The sequence below is a fragment of the Cynocephalus volans genome, chromosome 15, assembly GCF_027409185.1.
Source record: "Cynocephalus volans isolate mCynVol1 chromosome 15, mCynVol1.pri, whole genome shotgun sequence".
In the NCBI taxonomy this organism is placed as follows: Eukaryota; Metazoa; Chordata; class Mammalia; order Dermoptera; family Cynocephalidae; genus Cynocephalus; species Cynocephalus volans.
In genome coordinates, this window is record NC_084474.1 from 1055606 (window position 1) to 1082691 (window position 27086).

At 44.9% G+C, this 27086-nt stretch overlaps 1 protein-coding gene across 1 annotated transcript; it reads right to left on the minus strand.

Annotated features, from left to right (window-relative positions):
- Positions 1-21988: 21988 nt before the first annotated feature.
- On the minus strand, positions 21989-22933 carry LOC134364153 (melanocortin receptor 5-like). Its single transcript, XM_063080063.1, is given in 1 exon segment — positions 21989-22933. A coding segment is annotated over 1 exon segment (912 nt). The 5' UTR covers positions 22901-22933.
- Positions 22934-27086: the final 4153 nt, after the last annotated feature.

Sequence of the window (27086 nt, forward strand, 5' to 3'; positions counted from 1 at the left end):
ACCAGTTTAAACTGGATAAAACCGGATTGAACCGGTTTAAACTAGATAAAACCGGATAAAACTGGTTTAAATGGGAAAAAACCGGATTGAAACGGTTTAAAACACTTTAAACCGGATAGACCGGATAGAAACCGTTTAAACCAGATAAAACGGGATTGAACCGGTTTAAACCGGTTTAAACCGGATAAAACCGGATGGAACCAGTTTAAACTGGATAAAACCGGATAGAAATGGTTTAAACTGGATAAAACCGAATTGAACCGGGTTTAAACCGGTTTAAAGTGGATAAAACCGGATTGAACCGGTTTAAACCATTTTAAACGGGTACAAACGTGATTGAACGAGTTTACACCGGATAAAACCAGATTGAACCAGGTTACCCCGGATAAAACTGGATTGAACCATTTTAAACCGGATAAAAACGGACAGAACCAGATTAAACGGGAAAAAACCGGATTAAACCGCTTTAAACACGTTGAAAACGGATAAAACTGGATTGAACCGGTTCAAACCGGTTTACACCGGATAGAACCGGATTGAACCGCATTGAACCTGTTTAAACTGGATAAAAGTGGATTGAAGCGGTTTAAACCGGATAAAACAGGATTGAACCGGTTTAAACCAGTTTAAAAGGGATAAAAGCAGATAGAACCGGTTTAAACCGGATAGAACCGGATTGAACTGGTTTAAACCGGTTTAAACCAGATATAACCGGATAGAACCGGTTTAAACCGGATAGAACCGGATTGAACCGGTTTAAACTGGTTTAAACCGGATAAAACCGGATAGAACCGGTTTAAACCGGATAGAACCGGATTGAACTGGTTTAAACCGGTTTAAACCATATATAACCGGATAGAACTGGTTTAAACCGGATAGAACCGGATTGAACCGGTTTAAACTGGTTTAAACCGGATAAAACCGGATTCATCCGGTTTAAACAGGATTAAACCGGATTGAACGGGTTTAAACCGTTTTAAACCGGATAGAACCGGATTGAACCGGTTTAAACCGGTTTAAACCAGATAAAACCGAATAGAAGTGGTTCAACCACATAAAACCGGATTGAATCGGGTTAAACCGGTTTAAACCAGATAAAACTGGATTGAAACGCTTTAAACTGGATAAAACCGGATAAAACCGGTTAAAATCGGATAGAACTGGATTGAACCGATTTAAACTGGATTGAACCGGATTACACCTGTTTAAACCGGATAAAACCGGGTTGACCCGGTTTAAACCTGTTTAAACTGGATTAAACTGGATAAAAAAGGATAGAACCGTATTGAATCGGTTTAAAATGGTTTAAACTGGAGAAAACCGAATTGAACCAGTTTAAACTGGATAGAACCGGATTGAACTGGTTTAAACCGAATAAAACCGGATAGAACCGGTTTAAACCGGATAGAACCGGATTGCACCGGTTTGAACCGGTTTAAACCGGATAAAACCGGATGGAACCGGTTTCAAAGGGTTTAAACCAGATAAAACCGGATTGAACCGTTTTAAACCGGATAGAACCGGATTGAACCAGTTCAAACCGGATAAAACCGGATTGATCCGGTTTTAACAGGATAAAAGCGGATTGAACTGGTTTAAACTGGTTTAAACAGGATAAGATTGGATTGAACCGTTTTAAACCGGTTTAACCGGATAGAACTGGATAGAACCTTTTTAAACTGGATAGAACCGGATTGAACCGGTTTAAACTGGTTAAAACCAGATAAAACCGAATAGAAGTGGTTTAACCGGATAAAACCGGATTGAACCGGTTTAAACCAGTTTAAACCAGAGAAAACAGGATAGAACCAGTTTAAACCGGATAAAACCGGATTAAACCGGTTTAAACCGGTTTAAACCGGATAAAACCAGATAAAACCGGATTGAACTGGTTTAAACCGGATAAAAGCGGATAGAACCGGTTTAAACCAGATAGAACCGGATTGAACCGGTTTAAACCTATTAAACCAGATTGATCCGGTTTAAACCGGTTTAAACCAGATAAAACCGGATAGAACCTGTTTAAACTGGATAAAACTAGATTGAAACGGTTTAAACCGGTTTAAACCAGATAAAACCGGATAGAACCGGTTTAAACCGGATAGAACCGGATTGAACCGGTTTAAACCGGATAAAACCGATTGAACCGGTTGAAATCGGATAAAACCGGATTGATCTGGTTTGAGCCGGTTTAAATCGGATAAAACCGGATAGAACCGGTTTAAACCAGATAGAACCGGATTGAACCGGTTTAAACCGGATAAAACCGGATTGAACCGGTTGAAATCGGATAAAACCGGATTGATCTGGTTTGAGCCGGTTTAAACCCGATAAAACCGGATTGAACCGGTTGAAATCGGATACAACCGGATTGATCTGGTTTGAGCCGGTTTAAACCGGATAAAACCGGATACAACCGGTTTAAAATGGATAGAAAATGATTGAACCGGTTTAAACTGGCTAAAACCGGATTGAACCGGTTTAAACCGGAAAAAAACGGATAAAACCGTCTTGAACCACCAATGTGCGCATGCTCCTGTTGGCCTATACCCTCACTGTTTCATGATATATCCTCAGACTTTTGCCAATTTTACTGGTACCCATTGCCTATCCTTAATTACTGATGAGGTTGAGTATGTTTTCATGTCTGTTGACTACTTGTATTTCATGAAACTTTGCTGATGACATTTATTTCCTTTACTGGTTTCTCTTTTGATTCTTTGCAAATATACCTCTTATTCTTTTTTTCTTCTTATTTCTTTGGTTATAACACTGGTACTGTGGTGAAAAGAAGTAAAGACTGCGGAATCCCTTATGCTTTTCTTAACTTTAAATAGAAATGTTTTTTAAAATTTCTGCAATGTGATGTTTATTTTTTGAAAGTTGTCTTTTATCAAATTGAAAATATTCTCTTCCTGTATAGTTGACTAACAGTATTTTTGTCATAAATGAATGTTGAATTTTATTTAATGCTTTTTCAGCATCTATCGGCTGATCAATTTTTTCTCTTTTAATTTATTAATGTATATTATTAATAAATCTTTTGATACTAAACTATCTTTCTAACCTACAAATAAAGGTTGATACGTAGTATACTAACTGTAGCCATATTTACAATGCTGAAATATGTGGTTTGACAAAGGATTTATTCTGAATCAAACTTTTATATATTTGAAATTATGAATAGTAATATAATTTAATACATATTTCATAAATGACCTTTAATGAGAAATGGGAACAGTAGCAAAAAGAAATGAAATGTAAGATATTTGGTTTCCATAAATATCCCTTTTAAAATAGAGGAAAAGAAGGAAAAAGTGAGAAATTGTCCATGTACTATTTAGGCAGCTGTTCCTTTACCTGTATTTAGTGATAAGGTTTTCATCTGTTCTGAACAGATCCAAATTTGTCACACATGTAACAGTTGCAGTTGGAGACTTTTGTACTCAAGGCTGCCAACCTCCTATTGACATTGCCTCTGATCATTAAAGAAGTAACAAATAACTTTTCAATATTTTGCAAAAATGTCCTGAGTATTTAAGATCCAACTGTCATTTTCAAAGCATTGCTGCGGGAACAATCCATTATTCCTTTTTGCAAATATATATATATATATATAATACTTTATTGACACTTATATAGTTTCTATTATAATTGAAATTTTTGATAGCTTGTTACCAATACTTTAAAAGACTCTATCTAAATTCATATATATACCCCCTTACTATGAAATTACGTCTTTCTTCACATTTCCTGATATCTCAAAGTCAGACTTTGACTCCGTTCCCTGGAATACTGCTGAAATAGGGAGAGCAGGGGACAGGAGGGCACCATAAAAGTTTAGAAACACCCTCTACAACAGCAAGTGTCTCTTCTTTTGTTTCAGTTGTTAATAAAGTTACCTAAAATAATTATTTTTAAAAGTTTTATATTGGTAGAAGCTATACCACATCTTGATGTAACAAATCCTAAGAGCTTATAACCTATTAAAATTCTTCATTTTATCTGTATCCAATTTTCTGAAGGCTTTGGCAGTGTGGAATTTGTTGAACAAGGATGTGACATTGTATGGACTTTGGCTGTGACCCCTCCCTGTCCTTGCTAAAGAGTGCTGAAACACTTTCTCCTGATCCTCAAACCTGCCAGCCTCTTTGATAAGATTTAACCCCAGAGAGCTGAGACACATGAAATATTGTCCCAGTACAGTAAAGCTAAAGTATTGACTAAATAACCTGGTGAAATGTCTCTAGAAGGAAGCAGGGACTTCCTTTTACAGACAGGGACAATGAGATTTGACAATGATTCAGAATTCAAGTCATTGAATTCAAATCCCAGCTCCATGTCCGGGAATGACACACCCATGGATAAGGTATGGAACTTCGATGAGATTCTATAACCCCACCAGTTACGTAAGGATCATGATGTTACCTGCCTCACAGGGCTGTTATGAGAAATACACGAGACAGTCCTCACCACAGTGGTAATATGGCAAATGGTAAATGAATGTCACTGTCCATGACTATTATTAGTAGTAGTCATCTTAGTTAATTTTGGATGGTATAATAAAATACCATTGAATGAGTGGTTTATAAACAAAAAAATTTATACCTCACAGTTCTGTAAACTGGAAGTCCAAGAATTGATGGCTGGTGAGGGTGGCTTCCTGGGTCATAGACAGGATTACCTGCTGAGTCCTAACATGGTAGAAGGGGTGAGGGGTATCTCTTTGGCCTCTTATATAAGGGAAATAGTCCCATTAATGAGGTCTTTGCCCCCATGACCTAATAACCTCCCATACATCCGAACTCCTAACACCATCACCTTAGGGGTAAAGATCTCAGCATGGGAACTGGTGAAACAAAATTAAGGCAACAGCTAATTCACTGTGAGAAGACAACCGGGTATGGCCAACAGTCCACAACACGAACACCACTTCCTAGTCTACAGCTTCCCCTCCAGACACAGCACACACTCCTCTGCCTAGTCTACAGCGTCATCTCCAGACATCAGAACAAGCACCACTGCCTATTCTACTGCTTCCTTCCAGATATTGTTACTGTACAGGGCTCTTTTCTGCCCTCCTTCCAGCTTTCTTATTCTCTTAACTATAGATGTGTAGGAATGATTCTAATTACAAAGTCCTTTTCTGAATTCAATAACAACTAGATAGAATTTAGGTCTAAAAATCATACTTCAGGCATCATGTCCAAAGCATTTCTGTCTAACCATGGTAAAGACACATGTCTGGTGCTAGGACATCTGACAGCTTCCTGGGGCTATTTGCATCCTTTGAACATGTCCGTGGCATATCTCCTCTATGGCTCTTTATTTTTAGATTGTGTTGTGTGGTTTTCCTTTGTTTTTCTTTTTTTTTTTTTTTTTTTTTTTTTTTGTCTTTTTCGTGACCGGCACTCAGCCAGTGAGTGCACCGGTCATCCCTATGTAGGATCCGAACCCGTGGCGGGAGCGTCGCCGCGCTCCCAAGCGCAGCACTCTACTGAGTGCGCCACGGGCTCGGCCCTGTTTTTCTTTTTAAAAAGAGTCCTAACATGCGCATTGACTGGTGCTCATCAGTTCAGTTTCTGAAGTCAGAATGAGCTGGATCCGTAGCTGAGGGAGTGTGGGGATATTGTTCACACTCTCTGAAGCATGGTTTCTCTTATCTATACACCTGGGCTAATGACTCCACTCATGTGCAGGTTTGCTATGCCTCAATGAGGATGTAGTGAGGATTTCATGCAATTTTCTGGCTGACGTTTTGGCAAAGGGTGTCTGGGGAGCATGGTGTTTTCAGTACCTTTTCTCTAGACAGCTTTGACACTCCAGGGACTCAGCAGGACAAATAATGCATTTGCTCCCAGCCTCCATGTGAGACCAGGGCAGCTGTGTTTGGAGCCCACCACTCCCTTCCCTGCCTCAAGCCACTCTGCCCCCTAGGGGTGACAGGCCAGTCCTGACTTGTCACATTGGATCCTGGGGACAAACGTGCCTCTAGATAGAATCCTGGTGGAACACTTAACAACGTTCCCCTTGAACACACGTTTTCTATCTATCCATGCCTGCAGCACCCTAAATGCAAACACCTGAAATGATCAGACCTGAACAAATTGCTGATAAACAGTTGTATCTGAAATCTGTATTATAATTTCCACTAGTTGAGAATTTTCTACGTGTCAGGCTCTTTCATATTTTATTTTATTTTATGTCTGAAATGATAGATGATAAACTACATTTATTTTACAGATGAGGAAACTGAAGCTCAAGAACTTTTTCTGCCTGTGAGGTCTCCAGGCCGCAGGCAGAGGAGGAGCCTGAACTCAGGACTGACCGTCTGACCAAGCTCTCTTCACCGCAGCGTTTGGAACTCAGGGAGGCCAGATTCCCCTGACTGCTTTTTGGCTCTTTATTTTTCCCCACTTATATTCAAGGCAGCATATTCAATCTTCAGTCTTCTGTGTCATGTTTAAACAACTGTTTTTCAGTGGGAGAAAGGAACTCGCAGAACCAGGTGGCCCCTGAGGGCCATTTCAACTAGAATTTACCTGACTTATTCACTGAATTTCCACATAGTTCACATGGGAAAAGTTTCCACCACTTTTTTAAAAGTCAGGGATAATATGAATGAAAGAAAACCACCGGGGATTCAAAATCTTCATTTTAATCAATGTTTTCTATTTCTTTTATCTCAAAGCCTGAAATTGAAGCCCGAGCTGCAGAGCACTGACCACCACCCCACCCGACCGCAGTCCCGGTGTTCCCAGCTGCTTTACCGATGGCTGCAGGAAGCTGATGATGGTCAGACACAGAAGCTGCATTTTCCTATCAAACCAATCCTGAAGTTTTTACGTCGCCATAATAACCAGACGACAACATTTCGCTGGCTGGCTGCGGGGTGGGAACATCAGCCTGCTCACACCTCAGACATCTGGGCAGCACCGTGGTGCTCCAGCCTCGGTCCTGGGGGCCTGGTGCTGGCCTTTGTGTGTCCTAACCCGAGCCCGTGCCTCGGGATGTCCGAGGGACAGGGCCGACTGTTCGGCTGCTGGTCCCACTGTGTCCCTGCGCCGACATCCGACACAGCGCTGGCGCGGTCTGCAGTCATGCTCTCTCCACCCTGGGGTCCTCCCTGAGGGAACTGCCTGCCCACTGCCGCGACCTGCGGGCTCTGGTGTCACCCGAGGATGGGCGGAAGGAGGTTTCCTTGGCTCTTTGATTTTGCCTCTTCTGACCCGGCTGGGGCAGAGATGGGAGGAGCACTTGAGCGACAGACAGCTGTCCGCGTCCCCAGGTGCTCCCTCGCCTTCTGCTCCACTAGCCCTCAAGCCTGTCGCGCATACCGGGTGGCTTCTCCTCATAGAAGGACCCCCGGAACATCACCCCCACGCGCCTGGAGCGTGCTCCTCCACACAGGCGGGCTGTGCCGCGTCCTCAGGAAACAGCTGGGCAGGACGGAACCTGCCGTCCTCATGGGTGGGCTGTCCCCTGGGGGACCAGCACAGCCCCAGAGCTCGTGTCTAGTAAGGAGCGTGCTGAGAGCTTCAGGGCCAGGGGGAGCCAGGAAGGAAGAGAAGACCAATGAGCGACGAAAGGAGCGCAGGCTGCGGCGCCACCGGCGCTCTCTGCACCGAGCGCGGTCACGTGGCCTGCGGGGGGGGGGGGGCGGCGTGGCGTGGAGGGTGGGGGGCCTGCGGTGAGGCGGCCGGCGGGGGGGGGGGGGGGGCCGAGGGGGCGGCGAGTGGGCGGGGCGGGGGGCGGGGAGCCTCGGGGGGGCGGGGCGTCGTGGGGACGGCGGGGGGCGGCGAGGGGGTGGGGCGGGGGCGGCGAGGGGTGGGGCGGAGAGGCGAGGGGGCGACGAGGGGGCGGCGAGTGGGCGGGGCGGGGCGGCGGGAGGGGGGCGTTGAGGGGGTGGGGCGTGGCGGCTGCGTGGGGGTGGCGAGGGGGTGGTGAGGAGTCGGGGCGGCTGGGGCGCGGCGAGGGGGCGGGGGGGCGGCGGGGGGCTGCACGGTGGGGGTGGGGCGGCACGGGGGGGGGGGGCGGGGTGCGGCCTGGGGCGGTATGTGGCGGGAGCGGCAAGCTTGGCTCCCAGGAAGGTTAGTTTCTGGCAGCCAAGCCGGGCAAAATGCAGATGTAGGGATGAGACACTGCATTTGCTGTGAATTCTACGTCAGAGCTTTAGGAACAAACTCAATTAGGTGAAGAATAAAGAAAATTCTGATTAAACAACTTACATAATGTAAGATAATAGGCATTTTTCTTATTACAAAATTAACAGAAATTCTCGAAAATACAAGAGAAAGTAAAAATCATTCATAATCCTACAATTCAGGGATGTATTCATTAGCACTTCGTTGTGTCCCTGCTTATATATGTAGTAGTTAGGATAGCCTAACTAGTGTAACAAACAATTCCCGGATCTTGGTATGGTCAGGTAATGAAGCTTATGTCTCTCACGCCCTGCCCAGCACTGAAGGATGCAGTGCAGGACAGGCCTCTCTTCCCTGTGGTCATTCAGGTCCCCAGGCCCCTGCCATCAGTCAGGTGGCTGCATCACACCCTGGGCTTGGAGTCCTACCCTGATTCCCAACATCTGGTTCTTAAGAAGGGAACAAGTGATTTGGAGAGCTAAGCTTCCAGGTAGTCTGATCACGTTACACTGGCCACGCTAACACATGGCTGCATCTAACTGCAGTGAGGCTAGTAAACAGTATGCCCAGGAAAAAAGGGAACAGGTTTGGTGAGCACCCTAGCTAGTTTGCTGTACAGATACACACACAGGTGTGGAAGTGGCTATGAGTACAGATATGAGTTTGGACAACAGGTATGGAGATGGATGTAAATGCAGGTGTAGGCGTGGATATGGATATGGACATGGGGACAGGTGAAGATATGGATATGCTTACGGGGAAGAGTATAGGTAGAATTTTTTCATAAAAATTTAATAATGTTCTTTATTCTCTTTTTCATTTAATATATTGTGAATATTTTTCTATCATTAGATGTTTAAGAAAGCAAACATTGTAATAAGTGACTGTACAGAGGATCTCTCTTAAATAGGAAAGACCCTATTCGTGTTGTCTTCAGAGCTTGCTCTTACCTCACCTGCCCAATTTAGGTATCATGATGGTGTTAAAAGAAAAATTTAGGCACATTGAAATTTTAAAGACTTTATTTGAGCATAGAGCGGTTCATGAATCAGACAGCACCCCGCTCCACTGGAGGAGGAGAGAGATAAACCTGTATGAGGTGTTTGTGGAAGCAAGACAAAGAATATTTAACTGGTTACAGTGGAGGTCCCTGGTTAGGTGGTTTCTCATTGGTAAAGTCTCTAGGTTAGTTTTACTATTTACTGTGGGCTTAGTTTGCTCACACAGGAACCTAAAACATTGCAGCCATCTCAGTCTAATGGCCTTCCAATTGAATTGTTGTTGTTGTTGTTGTTGTTGTTGTTGTTGTGACCAGTAAGGGGACTGCAACCCTCGGCTTGATGTCGCCCACACCAGGCTCAGGCAGTGAGCGCACCGGCCATCCCTATATGGGATCCGAAGCCACGGCCTCAGCGCCCACAGCACCGCACTCTCCCGAGTGAGCCACAGGGCCAGCGCAATTGAATATTTTTTATCAATGCTTCCCCTGTTTGGTCAGCCTCTCATTGATGAGAGACTAGCCTGAACTTGGGTGTAAGCTCTACTCCCTCTCACCGTCATGACTGGGCTGTCTTTGTCTTAGCGTGGAACTCATTAAGTCACAACATTGGGCTCATTAAAGAAATATTCCTCTTGTTCATCTCATTTTTGTTGCTCTAGCCAAGTAAACTTGTTTATTAATAAATTACCCAGTCTCAGGTGTCCTGTTATAGCAACACAAAAATGGACTAATGTAGTTCCCATGACCCAAACTAGCTAAAATCGAATAAACCAAAGAATGAACCAGAATGGGATTCAGCCTGTTTTAACCAAGTGTACTGTGTGTTAATCTTGTATAACTGAATCTCTACAACACCAGAGGTGTTCATCCGGGTAAACCTCCATGAGGATGTGAGAGGTGGTGGCAGGTGGACACTGGAAGCCCCCTTCTCTGTGGAGACGTTGAGAGCTGTGGATGCTGAAGTCTCCCAGGTCTAACCCCACAGTGCCTCAAATCTCCCCTGCGCCTTGGTGACCCAGAGCAGGCAGGCCCAGCACACAGAATTCTGAGAAGGAGAAAAAGATGAGAGCGTAATGTTTGTTAGGCAAAACTGTAAACTTTTGTCTCCTGGTCCTATTCTCCCAGGCAACAGCTCTGCCCAGTTGCAACCCCCCGTGGTGGGGCTCACGGGTGCCTAGGCCCCTGACAGATGTGTCCCCGACACTGGCCTTGACCCCTGCCTTGACTCCTCCATCCCACTCCCTGCTCCAGCTCAACCCAGGTGAGAAGGGAGGAACCACACCTCAGTCTGCTGTGTTGCTCAACGAGTAAGTTCATGTGTCAAGCCTTGGGGGACAGTGCCTCACCCACAAGGGGTGGCACTGATGCAGACACTGCAGAAGACACTGGGGGATGTTCTGTGGTGTCCAAGCATCCATGAGGGGTGGTGCAACCAGGCCAATAAAGGACTTGGGCAGGTGGCCCCTCCTGAGCCACCTGTGCCACCAGATACAGCTCCCCCCTTGGTGGTGTCTCTTCTGGGGCCCGCTTCCTGTCATTCATGTCTGGGGGGGCTGTGCTGATGCCCCCCCAGAAAAAGGGGTTGGAGTAAGCCCAGCACCACCTTCCACACATAACTGTGTTGAGGAGAGCCTGCTGCTTGTGGGCCATGCCACAGGATAGCAGTCTTGACAGCCACGAGGGACCCCTTTGGATAAAAAGCTCTGAGCTGCCTGAGCCATAATATCAGCTTCTGGAGAATGCTGGGACTTGAGCAGAATTGTACAGCCATCTCTAGCACCTGTTCTTATCAGTCACTCTTTTCTGGAACCTCAGCTCCCACGCCCACCTCTGCCCCACCTCCCCCATTGCACACACACTTGCACATACACGCACACACATGCATACACTCACACACACACATGCGCACGCATGCACAGCAGTGTGTGGTGTGGTAATGCAGCCCAAGCCCCTATGGAGGAGTGTGGAGTCAAACTGGACCCAGGTGGAGAGCAGCAGGAAGGAAAAGAAAGCAAAGACACCCAAGGACTTAAAACAAAAACAAATGTGGCAACTTTTTGAAGCCCCTGTAGTGGATTGGGTTATGTCCCCCTAAAAATCCCTGAAACTTGAATTGTGTCCCCCAAGTTTTATATTAGAAATTTAGCCCTCACCGTGACTGTTAAGAGGGTGGGAAATCCTATTATGGTAATTGAAAGGTGGGGCCTTGAAGAGGTGATTGGACTGTAGGACCGTGCAGTAGTGAATGGAATGAAAATGGTGGTCAGGGGCGTGATTCTGAGGGCTTTAAAAGAAGAGGAGAGTCTGTTTCTCTCTTTCTCTCTCTCTGCTTCCACCATCTTGCAATGTGAGACCCCTGGGTCACTGTCACCACCACTAGATGGACTTTGGACTTCCCAGCCTCAGAAACTGTAAGCAATAAGTTTTGTTTTCTTTGTAAATCACCCAGTCTCAGGTATTCTGTCATAGCAACACAAACGAACTAATACAGCCCCTAAACTTGAATTGAGACAGCTACATATTAGGAGTATAACCTTAAACAAGACTAATCTCTCTAAGCTTCAGTCTCCTCACAGGTAAGTTGGGAGTAATATATTTACCTGTTATTTAAAGTGCAGGATTAAGTGAGACAATACTTTCAGAGTACACAGGACATTGCCATCTGCACTCAAGAAATTTCTGAGCAGCATTCAAGCAATGGGGTCTTGGGAAGAATCCTCACCTGGGGCTGCTTTCACTCATTAACTAGTCAGAGGGTTAGGTGCAAGACAGAACAAAATATTCGAGATAAGCTCAGTGCCACCTGCTGGCAAAAAAGAGTTTAGCTGTTAACTTTGAAAGGACCACTGCCGGCTGAACAGGAGAATGGATGTCTCACACTTAGGGGTCCCTGAGATGCTGCCTGTCTGCTCATCTCCTCTGGCCTGGGTACAGTCTTTGTTTGAATTAACCAACTGCTTTGCTCTCTCTAGTTAGAAGCGAAAGCAAGAAGAGACTGGTCAAGATGCCAGGGTGAGGCAAGGCTCCTTCACCCACTTGACATTGGCAGAGGCCCTTGTCATGGGTGTGGCCAGGTGTTTGTAAGTAGAACCAAAGCTGGAACTAGGCCTGGATTCCAGGAAGTCTCCTGCCTTTCTGCTTTGCACAGAAGACTGATCCTGCTAGCCCAAACCTCCTCCTAAAAATTTGCTTGAAAGGATTCCTCATCCGAGGTAGCAGATTATGTAACTGTCTACCTCCACTTCTTCCTTAAAATCCACAGAAACTGTAAAAAATACATATAAAAGGAAATGAATTTTTAAAAGTGCTGAGAACAGGATGGGAGATATCAGAGAACCAAAACTCATGATAGATTGACTAAAGGGAGCCTCAGCCCAAAACACACAGAGAGAAACCTGGAAGGGAGACCACCAACATCAGCAGGATTGGAAGCCAGGATGGAAGAAATAAAAATATATATATAAAGTTATTGATGTATGAACTACCTGCAGAACCATGGCACCCTCCACGTGCACCCTCAAGAGTGCCTTCTTAGTGAATGCACCTGGGAGGACACCAGGTAGGAGCTGAGTTACCAGAGTAACGAGCAGACCTTCAGAGTAAGCTCCCTCTCACTGTAGCTCAGAGGTATGGGGTGCAACCAGCCAATTAGCCTGTTCCTACCCTAAACATCCTCCAGGTAAAGTCTGACAACTGATGCCGCCTACTCCCAGAGAGCCACCCAATCAGCCTTTCCTCTTCAGGAGAGCTGCAAGGACACTCATGCAAGTAGTCAATCAATGAAACCCACTCCCTCACTTAATGTATGAATGGAAAAATCCAGGTTCACGTAGCATTTGAGGAAAATGAGCCGTACAAACAGGAAGGAGAATGGTAAATAGAACAGTTGACTTTGGAGAAAGCATATGATTCAAGTAAGAGGACAGAATTCTGAAAAACCAATTAGGAACCTTCAGAAAAATTGGACAGGATATGGATCCGTGCCTTCAGAAACAGCTCACTATGAAAAGAAGGTGAGGAAAGGATAAATTAAAAAGTCATAGAAATTAAAAATATAATTGTAAAGTTAAAAATGCAATAGAAGAGATGGAAGGGAAAGGACAAAGTTGAAGAAGTTCTTTCAGAATGCAAAGCAAAAAAAGGAAGAAAGTATGAAGAGAAAGATTAAGAGACATAGAGGATCAATCCAGAAGGACCAACAGCAGGCTAACAAGAGTTAAAGAAAGAGACACAGATAAATGGGAAAAGGAAAAATATCACAGTGGTAAGAGGAGACGGTTTCCCAGCACCGGAGACATGCATTTGTGGTGGAAAGCTGATGGTCTGGACTGGCTCCGGCTCTTGCCTGTGATTTGGCTGTGGGGGCTGGACCTCCAGCAGCCGTCTCGGGCCATGACTTGATCTTAAGAATAACAGGAGCCTGAATTCCTTGCAGCAATCTTGAGCTCCATTTTAGCCTTGAAATGCCTACCTCCAGACTTCTTTTCTGTCAAAGAGAAACAAACATTCATCTTGGGTAGGTCACCATTTGCAGGTTTGCTGTTATATGCAATGAACCAAATTCTAACTCTGTGCTGTCCAATATGGTAGTCATCGGCTACATGTGGGTATTTAAATGTAAATATAAATTAACTAAAATTAGATAAAGTTAAAAACCCAGGTCCTCAGTCACACTGGACACATTTTAAATGCTCAGTTGCCACAGGTAGCTAGCGGCCACTGTAGCGGACAAAGCAGAGGTGCAACACTCCCGTCATTGTGGAAAGCTCCATTGCACAGCACTGCCCTTACCAATACAAGTCCTTACTACAAAGATCCTTAGGTGCTGGAAAAGGACATAAAAACAATCAATTCTCTGAAATACCCAGCAGAACAGGTGCCGTTGTGAGGGACGACTATGGAAATCAAAAAGGACTAAGGGAAGGAAAGGCATTTGACATGCACTTTAAGGCTCAGGTGGGTGTAGAGAGGGTGTTCCCTACAGATTGTGCAGCTTGAACAAAATCTAGAAGCAGAAAAGCACAAGTCGTGTTCAGAGCAGCCTAATTTTATTGGTGAATAGGATGTTTAGAAGATGAGCCAGTATTCTGGAGATAAATGAAGGTAAGGTGAGGATTTGGTACTTAATAAGGCAGGCACTGGGGAGTTACCCAGTGGGTGGGCTGACGCAGGGAGAAGCTGGAGGTAGTTTAGATACTAACATGAAAATTCAAATTCAGAGGGAACGAGACAGAACCCACTGTGGGCAGAGGGAACCAAGGCATGAGACAGCACAGTAGTTGATCCTACAGGATTATACAGTTGAGTCTACAGAGATGTCGAGGGAGGGAAAGGAGTTTAGGATGACTGCAAGGTCTCTGGACGTAGAGACCAGGGAAATTATTTCACAGACAGAGGCACGGTGGGCAGGGGGGCTCTGTGAGGCAAAATTTGAGGTGCCTGACGTGCATTTCCTCAAAACGCCAGGCAGACATTAGAAGAAAAGTTGAGACAATGGATTTGCAAATCATTTGCCTAGAGATAAAAGTTAAAATCATGGAAGTTGAAGAGATCACTGAGGAAAAAATTATAAAATAAAGAGGAAAATACCAAAGAAACAGTCCCAGGCAAGCTCCAATGTGGGAGTGGGAGAAATAAAATAGCCAGAGAAAGTAAAAATGTTGGTGGAGAGATGGGGTCAGAAATCAGGATAGGGGGCCGACCCCGTGGCGCACTCGGGAGAGTGCAGTGCTGGGAGCGCAGCAGTGCTCCCGCCGCGGGTTCGGATCCTATATAAGGATGGCCGGTGTGCTCACTGGCTGATCGCGGTGTGGCCAGTCACAAAAAGACAAAAAAAAAGAAAAAAAAAAGAAAAAGAAAAAAGAAATCAGGATAGGGAATGTTATGGAAGCCAAGGAAAGAATTTTAAGATCCACATAATAGTTTCAAATATTGTAAATGAGGCAAAGAGGGTAGAGATGAGAAAAGGCTTTGGAATTGGTGAGTAGCACTTCGTAGGGTGTGAGGGTGGAAGCCAGACTGTCATGGGTGGAAATCGAAAGCAGTAGCAGTTTAGTGGTAAAGAGAAGGATGAAAAAAACAGAGAACTAGCTTAAGACACTATCAGTTTATGTTGGGATATCCCTAAAGATGTTTTTATCTGGTCCTGCTTTCATCGCTCACTATTTCCAGTTATGACTTTGTCCCGACTTTGCTAATGTGACCAGGGCACCGGACAGTCCAGTCTCCCTGCTCTGTGCATCAACTCACAGCATCCTATTACACTCTGATTACAAGCACATCACTGCTGAGGACACAGCCAATACAAGAAAGACACTGTTCATGGCTTTTCTTTGAAATGAGTGTAAAAGAAGTTCATTTTGTTCTCCAAGTAAGGGTGGTAATGCCAAAAAAAAAAAAAAAGCAGAAGAGAGAGTGTAGAATATGGGCCAGGAGAGACACACTGCAAGCTGTGACCTGAAAGATATCGGAAAAGCACAAGAGTTAGCACCCAGTCCAGGGGCCAAAAACTGAACATAATCTTATTGAACCAACATAATACAGAAAGATAGTAGCAATTTCTGGCAAACTAGGGTCTGAGTCCCTCTTCAGTAGAACCTCCTGGTTAATTGGATATCCAACAGAGAACGCCTCCCTTTGAAATGACGTCCTGTTTTCTCCATCCCTGGTCCACAACCTAGTCCCTGGCCCAGCAGCTCCACTTCTCCCCACATGAACGCAAATTTGCTATAAAACTAATTTGTAAGAACAGCTCTTATCAGATCATGCCAGGTACTTGAAATGGGAAGAAAAAAAGAAAAACCCTCAATTGCTCCCTAGTTCCTATAAAACAAGTGTAAAATATCTTTTTCTTTTTCTTCTTGGCTTTCAAGGACCACATAATCTCACATCTGCAACTTTGAATACACTTCAGTGATTTTTCCCTCCTGCCCCAACACACACCTTGGCTCACATCAACTGTTTTGCCACTGACAGTATTAACCCTTATTCAAATGCTTTCCCATCCCATGTTCCCCTTTCCTCTGCAACTGTCCAAATCCAACCCATCCTGCAAGGACTTACATAAGAAGTCCTATATTAATCTCCCTTGATTTTACTAGTTCTAATATTTCCTATCTCAAACATTACATCCAACAGTGATTCTGAGTGGGTAAGGAGGAAAGAGCCAAGTATATCCTAACCACCTGGGGGGCTTTTCCAAACTCATCCCCTCTTCCCGCAACTCTGACACATGCCCCACAATCACCCGTGCTGCTGAAGGGGAAACGCATCATATGCTGCACAGGTTCATTCTTAATTACAGCATGGGTCCTTCCGCACACATATGACATTGCAAGGGTTCTCGGCCTGCGAGCTCCTTGAGGACAAAGACACTGCCCAGCCACACTCCTGGCACCATGCTGGGACCACGATAGGTGCTATTCACCAGTGTCCAGTTCACCTCCTTCCAGGTAGGATTGGATTTCCCAGCCCACTTGATGTTAGACCATGTGACTTATTTGGATGCATGAAATGTGAGTGAACGTGGACATTCACACGCATGCATGTCAGGAAGGGGCTTCCCCATCCACCTGGACCCCAAGTGACTACAACGGGACTCATTGCTCCTTTGTAGCAAGTAACACGACGGGAAAACAAACTTTTGTTATGTCAAGTCACTGAGACTTGGGAGCTTGCTTGTTTCTAGAGGATAAACTTGGTTCTCGAAGTGGGGACCTCGGAATAACTGTACCTAGGAGCTTGTTAAAAATGGAAAATCTCAGCTCCCACTCCAGGCCCACCAAATCTATCTCTGCATCTCAACAAGCTTTCCTCATGTTTTGTGTGGCTATTAAAATATGAGAAGCACTGGCCTCGACGATCCTGACTAGCATAGAATAGTTACTTAAAAGTGGCTGAATCGATACTAAAATGGGTCCACAGATAGCAAGGAAGACTGGCAGTCTATGGTCTGTGGTGCAAGAAAGCAAGCTCGAATGACAGATAATATATACAGTGACACAGGGAAAGCTTGAAAAAGAGCTGTGTGCGACACATTTAATGAGATACTACCAGAAAGAGATGTGCCAAGGAGAAAATTAACTGCAGCAGAAACAGAAGGGATTCAAGACAGTGGCATAGGAATGTGGGTGCACTTGGTGCCACTAAACCAAACACAACTGTTATGATGGCAAATTTTAGCGCAATTTCTAAAATAAATAAATGTAATTCTTTGGTGAGATGTTTGACTCCATCTTTAGAAAACAAAAAAGGGATTCGAGAAAATTCAGTCAGGGACTTCAGAGTGGGAAGAGACAGCTCTTCTCAACCCAAAAAGTAAAAGATAAAAATAAAGGAAGGTGAGTAAAACAGATCAATTAAAACTCAGGTCTGGCACTAGAATCAAATCAGGGGATGCTGTCACCATTATTATTAAATCCTGCACATGGATTAAGGAAGCCGTGTCAGAGTGAAATCCAACAAGGACGTGTTACAAGGACCCAGTGACTCCTTCCCATTGGACAAAGTGGCTCTGGGAGAAGACACCAAGGGCATGATGCTCCCTCAGCACCTGGCAGATGCCACGCACATGCAAGTAGGAAGAAAGAAGGGAGGCATCACAGGCAAAGAAGAGAATCAGCACACAGCAAGCCTAAGTGACAGGTCTAGATCTGCACTGTTCAGTACGGCCACCGCCAGCTGCATGACCGCAGTGAGCACTTGAGACATGACGCTCAGTGTCTCCACTCCTTCTGTTCTCCAAAGGAAGTGTCTGTTTGACCCCTGCTCCCCCATCGTGTATGGGCTTGGACAGAAGGGACCAGATTCACACCCCTGCATCCATCAGTGAGGATTGGTTACAGGCATGGGAGACTATCATTTTACGTATTGTATAGTCTGTGCCTCAGAGGCTTACATTTAATTATGCATAGTATCTTGAATTGTGAATGTTTTCATGTATCTTGAAATATTTATGTCTTTAAATAATTCATGTCCCATATGCTTTTTGATGGCAGAGATTCTCTAATGGCCACCACTTGTAGCCCCATACTGAGCACCTAACAGATGACAGCCCCAAAATACTTACTTGTTTACTAAGACACAGACTTTTGAACAGTATATAAAGTCAGGTGTGCAATTTCATTTTATTTGTAGGAGACAGATCATGTTGAACTAAGAAATGGCTATTCAATGGACAATAAATGCTGTCAAGAAAACTTCATTATAATTCGCCAATAAATGTATCTTTCTTACTTTGCAGTAGCTGGTGACAAATTGGCAGAAAGACGAGAAACATTCTAAATATTACACATCAGAATGGTCACCTCAAATGGGTGGTCTGGTTCTTCTATTTTATTAACCATTTCTTTGAGCACATATTTTTACACCAAATTAAGTTCCTACAGAAACAGAAAGTTAATATATGATACTGCACAATTATAATGTTTGACAGTTATATGTGTTGGGGGGAGACTTTGTGTAGGGTGCCCATGGTTGGCTCATTCACAGGTATTTACTGAGTCACTACATACATGTATTCCTTCCAAATAAAGACACAACTGAATACTTAAGTTATTTCTGCACTATTTATATAGAGACCAAAAGACACTTCAGCGTTTGCTTGAAGGCCTTTATATAAAAGGTCAGACCTTATAGAAAGTCATGAAGCACCAGAGCTGAGAATTAGCCTCATGAGAACCGAGTTCCCAGATGGAGTCCATGTAAACCACAAGAGTGGAAGTTTTATCCTACCCATAGGATTGGAACTGTAGTAACCTCACTTAGTACTTGGTGCTGTTAGGCAGAAGATTCAACACACATTTGCTTAGCAACAATAACAAGCATTTCTTGAGTGTCTACTCTGTCCCAGCACCTGCTGCAGGCCACAGGGACACAGATATAAGCAGGCAGACGAGAACCGCATAGACGCCTGTGAGGTGTCCATAGCAATCACATTCAGATCCCATTCACAGATACACATGTGAGTTTTCAGTGAGAAGGAGCAGGAAACATTGAAAGGGCTATCTGCCCCTTCAAAACTCAGTTGCCGAAAATCTAATTTGCCATCTTGAAGGATTAGGATGTCTTGCACACTTTCCTGCTCATGGTGGCACCATGTTTCTCTGGAGTCTGTGCTCCTCAGGGGTCGTGTTTAGAAGCTATTTATGTGACTACACCTAGGCTTTGACAGGAAGAGTCCCTCTTCTATATCAATAGCATACTGTTGTGTGACCCTAATGGTCCACTGCTTTGTGTCCTTTTTTTCCTCCATTGGGAGCTGTCTAGATGTGAATGTACAAAACAAAAAAGAAAATATTAATACCAAAAAGTTATTAAAGGAATGGAATATGAGAACTGTAAGGACCCAAGCACTGGGACAACGAGGCCCAGAGGCCACATAGCACCTCTGGGGCAAAGCAGACCTCTTGGCCACTGCTCTGGCCACTGGCCCCTGTGCCCTCCCCTAGTATGTATCCCATCCGCATTATTTATTTAAAATAAAATGTAAATTCTTATGGTGCTTTACAAATTTACAGGAAGTTCCCACATTTCCTCATGCAGGTCCCCTGCCACCCTGTGAAGTCAGTGCTGATGTGGAACCCAAAATGAGATGGTCGAGGCCACACAGCCACATGGAGTCAAGCCTGGAGTCAGGTTTTCTCACTCCATTCTAGGTCAGAAGGGATGGGGTTCCCTGGGTAATAGCCTGTGCCCTGCATTTCACTGTCTGCTGGAGTCAGACTGAGATGCTGCAAAGTGTGCAGTGACAGGGCTTCAGACCTCAAGACACATCCAGTATGAGAAGGCCAAGGACAACTTGGCTATGCGATGTACGACATGCAGCATGAAGGCATCTTGAGCCATGGACACTCACCCAGAAACCATGGATCGAGTTAGAAGAAGACAGTGAGAAAGAGTCACAGAGATTTTCACATTAACAAGGTTGTAGCATAAAGTTTTATGTCTGGATAAGTGCAAAACCATGATAGAAATATAATTAAGAAAATCCCATTCTCCGACAATTATGAACACAATCCGTAAAACCACGGTTCAGGAAAGGAGAGCCGTGGAGACATCCCATAACAAATGGACAGGAAATTTCAAATGGAAAGAATCTGACCACTTGGTTCTTCCCTGAAAAGCACGCACAACTCGTGGGCGCATTAAGCACAGTACAGACCTGCTTCTAGGGAGAAAAAGCAACCATACCTGATACAGATCCTGTTTTCTTCCAATCATGCCAGTTCTTCATCGTGCTTAGACTTGCACTCAGGATGTTGTACATTCCCTGGGTACACACTGGATATGTACATGGGACATATCCATGGGACCCCAGAAATGCGGGAATAGCAGATAGAGTAGGATGAAAGGGATAGTAAGAAATTGTCACAGAACTTTCTCCAAATGGATAAGCAGCATGTGCATGTTTGACACAACAAACACCATAGGAAAAAAGGAGTATACCTTACGCCCAAGCATGAGCTGGGAAAGACACAAGGGGAGCATGCGGCTGTGACTACCCCTGCCTGCCGCTGACTTTGTCATAGCTAAATAGACAAAGGGAAGTTCTTGTGTGTTCACCTTTGGTTGCTTGACAAGGCTTCCCAGAATTAAACAGCCTCACTTTTGGCTTAGTGTGGCTTTGGGGGACTCCAAGGGCCCCGGAGTTTCTCAAAGCCATGCTAACATGTCCTTCGTAGGATTCCAAGGGCCCTGGGGTTTCTCGAGGGACATGTTAATAATACATCAAAATTAATTAGTTTATTTAAAAAGGCATTGTCAGTACTAAAGGCGTTTTTGATGCATGTCCCCAGTACGGGTTGGCTCCATTTAATTTTCTTATTAATCTTCCTTGTTAGTGATGTGTGCAAGGACCCATTGTGACTGTGGTCATGCTCTTGTACGTGTGGAATGGAATGAGGTTATGATGTTGGATTTTTATCCACTTTCCCCCCCAGAGAGATGGTGGATCCGGGTGCAGTAATGTTTATAACTAATTGATCACCAACCAGTTACAGATTTCTTTGTTTCTCGCCACTCCCATAGTTTCACTTGATTTACCAAGAACATGTTCTTTCCTTAGTAATAATAAGAATGATATAGTGTGTTTTTGTTAGCTTGAGTAGGATCATTTAATTTTTCACTTTGTTCCTTGTACTGTTCCCAGAGTCAATTGACAAGTAAATAGAAAGTTTTACTATAAAGATAAATAGGTAAAATAGTAGAGATATACAAAAAGGTTTTGATATTAATGATTTTGTCTAGATTAGTTTAAAGTGTAATTGTTTTTAATAGTAGTACAAAATATAATAGATCATAATTAAGTTTCATTATATAAAATCATGTTACAGATATTGTGATTTTGGTTAAGAATTAAAATAATTAATACAAAACATAAAACATTAAATTGTTAAATATAAGTATAAGTAAGATTTAATAGGAATTTAGAATATAAGTTTATGTGTAAGTTTAAAAGGTTAAGAATTGTGATTCAGACCAAAAGTCTGACGTTTTAATGCCAAGCATGCTGCTGTTGTATAGTTTCCTGGTCACAAGCCACAGGCTTTGGGGTGAATTATTGATGCATGAGAGGGTGCTTTTGTCACAGCATGAGTGCTTTGGAACATTTTGATTTTTCTTTTTCTATAGAGATGAAATAATAAATGTTTTGAATAAAAGATAAATCATCATGTCAAAGGTTAAGTAAAAAATATAAATAAAGCAAGATTTTTGTGGTTGTTGTCCACACTTGCACTAGACATCTGTGGTCCGTCTCTTTCTTTCCTCGCTGACGCCACCCCACCTGGTTCAGGTCCAACGAATCCTGCAGAGCTGGTCTCCGGCCGAGAGAAGATCTCTGAGCCTAATCACTGTGGGGGCACACATGGCAGCAAATAGTCCCTTTCAAGGTCTTCCGCATTTCTGGGCTGCGGAAGGCATACATCAGAGGGTCAATCACAGAGTTACACATGATAAGCACAAGGTACATATTGAAGTGGGACATGAAGCAAGAGCAGTAGAGGTTCTAAGGGCACAAAATCATCAGCATGAGATGGAGGAAGAAAGGAGCCCACCACAGGATGAAGACGCCCAGCAGCATGGCGAGGCTGACAGCCCCCCGCGTGCTGCTCCTCTGCCGCATGGTGCTGTACCTGGGCAGAGCTGCCATCCGCCTGACATGGGTCTGTGCCAGGAGGAACATGTGTGTATGCAGAGACAGCACGAGGAACAGCATAGTGAAGAACTTGGAGACAATGCCACAGCCTGTGCAAAACACCCAGATGCACACCATGATCACCCCAGAGTGCCTGGCCATCATTATGTGGTGGTAGCACAGGGCACAGAAGATGGTGACATACCTATCCACTGCAATGGCCAGCAGACTGCACATCGAGGCGACGACGGAAATGCAGATCATGGAGCCAAACACGTTGTCAATGTGATGCACAAAAGCGTCTGCCATCACCAGGTGCTTGTTACTTATTAAGTATATGGTGACGGTCTCCCAGGCATTGGACATGCTCACCAACATGTCAGCCACCGCTCAGCTGCACACGAAGTACACGGGAGAATGCAAGCTCTTGCTGTTCATGATGGCACCTATGACCAGGATGTTCTCCAAGAGGCTGATGAAACCCAGAGTCAAAAACACCTCCGCGGCGATGCCCATGTCTTCACATGGTGAAGACGTGTTTTTGACATTTGGTCCTGAAAGGTTGCCATGTGTGGCATTCAGGTTGGGATCCAAGAAATACGGGTAAAATGAGGAATTCATTGCTGGAGAAAAATGCCTCCTCTTCTTGGCAGCAAATCTACTGTAAAACAGTTTTTTAATTCACAATCCAGAGAAGTTAACAGTCTACCAAAGAAATACAACAGCACACAAAAAGCAAGCACAGCCTACGAAAGGGAGGGCTGAACACAACACGTCTGAGGAATGGCTCGACCTGCCCCATCCCATACGTGCTCCTGATGCCGGGAATCCTCTCCCTCCCACGTGCAGGCTCCAAGTTTTCACCCTCTCCAGTTCCTCCTTTCAGCTGCTATTCTTTAATGTACCTTTGAATAGAGTGACATTCATCCCTATGTGCCCAGGACAGCTTCACTTTTTATGCCTGTTGTCGTAGCACCTGAGTTGACTCTCAAAAGTGTCCCCAATTCATGACCTACAGAATCCTGGCTAGTCTCCCAGTTTTCACATTCCTAAGGCTACATTTGCTTCAACTGAGCTCAGATTTCTGAAAACTATACGGACCCAAGTTTTCTGAAGAGACGCAGGTAAGGGCAACCTTAACGTTTGCTATGACTGCAACCACAGTGGTCTGTCACCTTGTGCATAATCACATATAAATTAGTCACTACCTTTAATTTGTAAGCTTAGTTGCATGTACATGTGAAAATTGAGGAAAGCAGCATGACATTTTCCCTTAATAAATCTTTCCCCCTGACTTCTGCATTATCTGAAATGGCATGAAGTCTGATTAATAGACAGTTTTATAAGTTCCGCATGAGCAAAGTATGAAGAAACAGGCGATTTAAATCTAGTAAGTTCAAGAGCAAGACACTTCACTCATTTGTCCTCACAATTTCTCCATGATTTATATTCCAAAATCCCCTTGTCCTCCAGACTCATGGCACATGGGGAGAGAGAACTTCTCATCTTCACCATTAATACCAATCATCAGAAGCATTTGCTGAAGTGCAATCACTTGCTATGTATTTATGTCCAGTTCTATCTCAGAGATGTCAACAAGTTATGCGATTATTTAAGAAAAGCATGGACGAGCTGGCTGTCGCCTCCCTCCACATGCAGGGTCAGCGTGGTTTTGCATTCGTTTCCAGGCGATTTCTAGGAACTAGCGTGTGGCTGTTTACCGGGGCTCTCCTGGGCTCGGCCTGGGCTCCCGCGTCCACGGCTGTGCCGGGCCTCCCCGGCGGCCACCCCGAGCTGCACAGGTGCTGCAGCCGCCGCCCCACCTTCATGCCGCAACCCTGCCCGAGCCGCGCCGCCTCTGCCACCCCCTGCTCACGTCCCATTACTTAAACTCCTCCTCAAGGACTGCCTCTGCTGTGCCCGGTCTGTAAATAAAACGTGCTTTTGCTACTAAAGCAAAAAGGGAAAAGAGCGTATACTCTGGCCAAGAGTCTGGCTTTTGACACTACTTTCTGGACCTCCCATTTCTCTGATACCTAAAACACTGACCTTCGACCCACAAAGGATCTTTATTTTACAAGTGATGGGCAGATACGTAAGTGGCCCAGGGCAATGCATGGGGTGGCTTGACTACTGGGCTTTCTTTGGGCTCGATCAGACCACCTTTCCAACAAATGCAAGCACAATATGGGTGGTCTTACACCACAGGGAGGTCTAGTGCCATGCTGAGAGCCACAGGACAGAACTCTGTGAAGACAGTCTTATGCTGAGAACAGATTCAAGCATTCCCCTATTTGTTCCTCATATTCAAGGTCTGCAAAAGGTCCTGGTTTCCTAACAGTTGCTCAAAGTGGAGATTTCTAATAAAGGTGGTTGCCTGGGCCGCGTGGCTGGCTGCCTCACACTGGCTGCGGTTGCTCCGTGTGCAAGTGCTGTAGTGAGTGCTGAGCATGAATTTCCTCTCTTAATATTTACAAAAGCCCTAGGAGGTGGGTACTATTATCATTCCCATCTCACAAAGGAGGTTATTCAGCAAACCCAAGTTCCCAAGGCTGGAAAGCGGCAGAGCTGGGACTTGCACCTGGCAGCCTGGCTGGAGAGCCAGCTCTTCACCTGGCACAACACTGCTGTTCCAAGGAGCCCTGGTGGCCAGCAGGCATTATTCTAAAATGCTGCTGGATTTGATTACAGTTTTCTTGCTTTTATACTCGTTATTAGATTTTGTTATTTAGGTTACCCTCACTTTGGTTTAAAAAAATGAAGGAGAGATTTCAATTATCTTTCTATTCTGAAACAGTTTCAGTAGAGTAGGAATTATCTGTTTTTCTCAGGAAAACAACTGAAGCAAGGTCAACAGAGCTACGAGAACATAGGCTAAGCTCTTGAAGTGTCCCTGTCATTGGATACTTTCTGTCTCCCAAATAGTGTCCTAATAACTTTACTTTTCACACACGGTAACATGGCTTTCTATGAACCACTGAATTCCACATGAACTGCTCCTCTCCCAGTGAAAGGCCAGAGTAACCATGCAACAAACCCAGCCGTTTATTTTGTTTTATGTCTTGAGCAGTGACAACAGAGATGACCCTCAGTTCAAGTGCAAGGAGAAAATACGTGGAGTCATCATGTCTGTGAAGGCTCCTGAGGGTGAAATCTACTTGGACATCTCATGTCACTGGCTGGGTTCTCTGAGACGCACTCTGAGAGGAGTTCACTGTGCAGAATGTTATGTAGAAGCCCCCTGGGGATCAGACCTGCCGAGAGTGGGGCTGGGGGTGGGAAGGGAGCGGGAGAAGCAGAGCTGCCAGGCAGGCCAGCAGGCTCAGCCCTTGCACCCTGCCTGGCTTGGTCACCAGAAGCAAGCTGCCCCGGGGAAGATGTGAGGTCTGCCAGGACATGGACAAGACCGACCCCAAGAGAGCCGAAGCTGGAGGAGGCTGCTGGCCACCCCTGCAGCTGGGCAGCAAGTCCTCTCTTGAAGGGGGTCTGGGTGGCACATCTCTTTATCTACTGCTCACGACATCAGCAAACTCTTATTTCATGTCATCTCTGTGCCAAAGCCCATGTTAAACACCACTGAGGGTCAGGCCAAGAGGACTGTGAGTCCTTAGCAGAGGCAAAACTTACCTGGGTGAGACACTGAGAGGGCAAGACACGATTACAAAAAGTTAAATTTTAGTTATTTTAAAACTGCAAGGATTACAGAACACGTTCGTGTATTACCTTATTTGATCCAGGATAGCTGGGAGGTGTTAACGTTGTTGCCATTTTCACAGATGCAGACTGCTGAGGCTCAGCAAAGCTGAGTAGAGTTTCTGACACCACTTGGGTGATAAGCGGTGACACCAGCTGTTGAACCCAGATCTTCCCTTCCCAAAGCCCATGCTTATGTAGACACACCCACCACGACCCATGAACATTAGACAAGAGTCCTAAATGTGCACCGAGTTTCCGATCTTACTTATGAAAAGAGAGGGACTGGAAGAGCAGGGGAAGCCTGGCGGGGTCCCAGGCCCAGTGGGAGGCTGTCAGGTTCGCAGCATCAGACCCGGGTGTCCAGACAACACAAAGCATGGCCCCGAACCAGGAGGTGCTGCAGGGCGAGACCCTCGCCACACCAGCTCCCACGCCCCCTCAGGTGGCAAAGGGAGCAATTGGAGTCTGGGGACTTGCTATGCGGATTTGGAGACTGTCGAGCCAGGTGACTGTGCTAGTTGTTGGGCTCTTTTACCTGCCGGTAATCCTGCCGACTGGGCCTATTGTGGAGCTAGGGCTGGGTCTGGAGCTCACAGGCAGGTCTCTGAGCTAGGTAACCAGACAAAGCGGCCCTTGGAGCCTTGGATGAAGTAGGAATAGTCTTTATTCAGCACACAACACTATGGGCTAAGCAGGGCACAGAGAAACTCAGAAACTCAACTGCTACCAGCAAAGTCCAAAGAAAAACTGAAACTGAGCAGCTGCCAGCAGAGTAAACATGCTCTATTGTTAGAAGTGCGCTCTCTGCACCATCCTGCTTCACAAGCTGCAGAACACACAAAAGCAGTTAACTAGAAAGATACGTGGGTGCACATGCGCACTATCTCCACCCACACACGACTTGTTTACAAGGAATGTGCTGCTTGACCCCCAGCCAGACCTGAGCCGAGGGAGCCTTACTAAATTATTCTATTTTCAATTATTTATTTTGTTTTTCATTTATTTCATGTTTTGTTTTTTTGGTTTTGGTTTTGGGGGTTTTGTTTGTTTGTTTTTGGTTTGTTTGTTTTTGGTTTGTTTGTTTGTTTGTTTGTTTGACCACCAGAAAGAC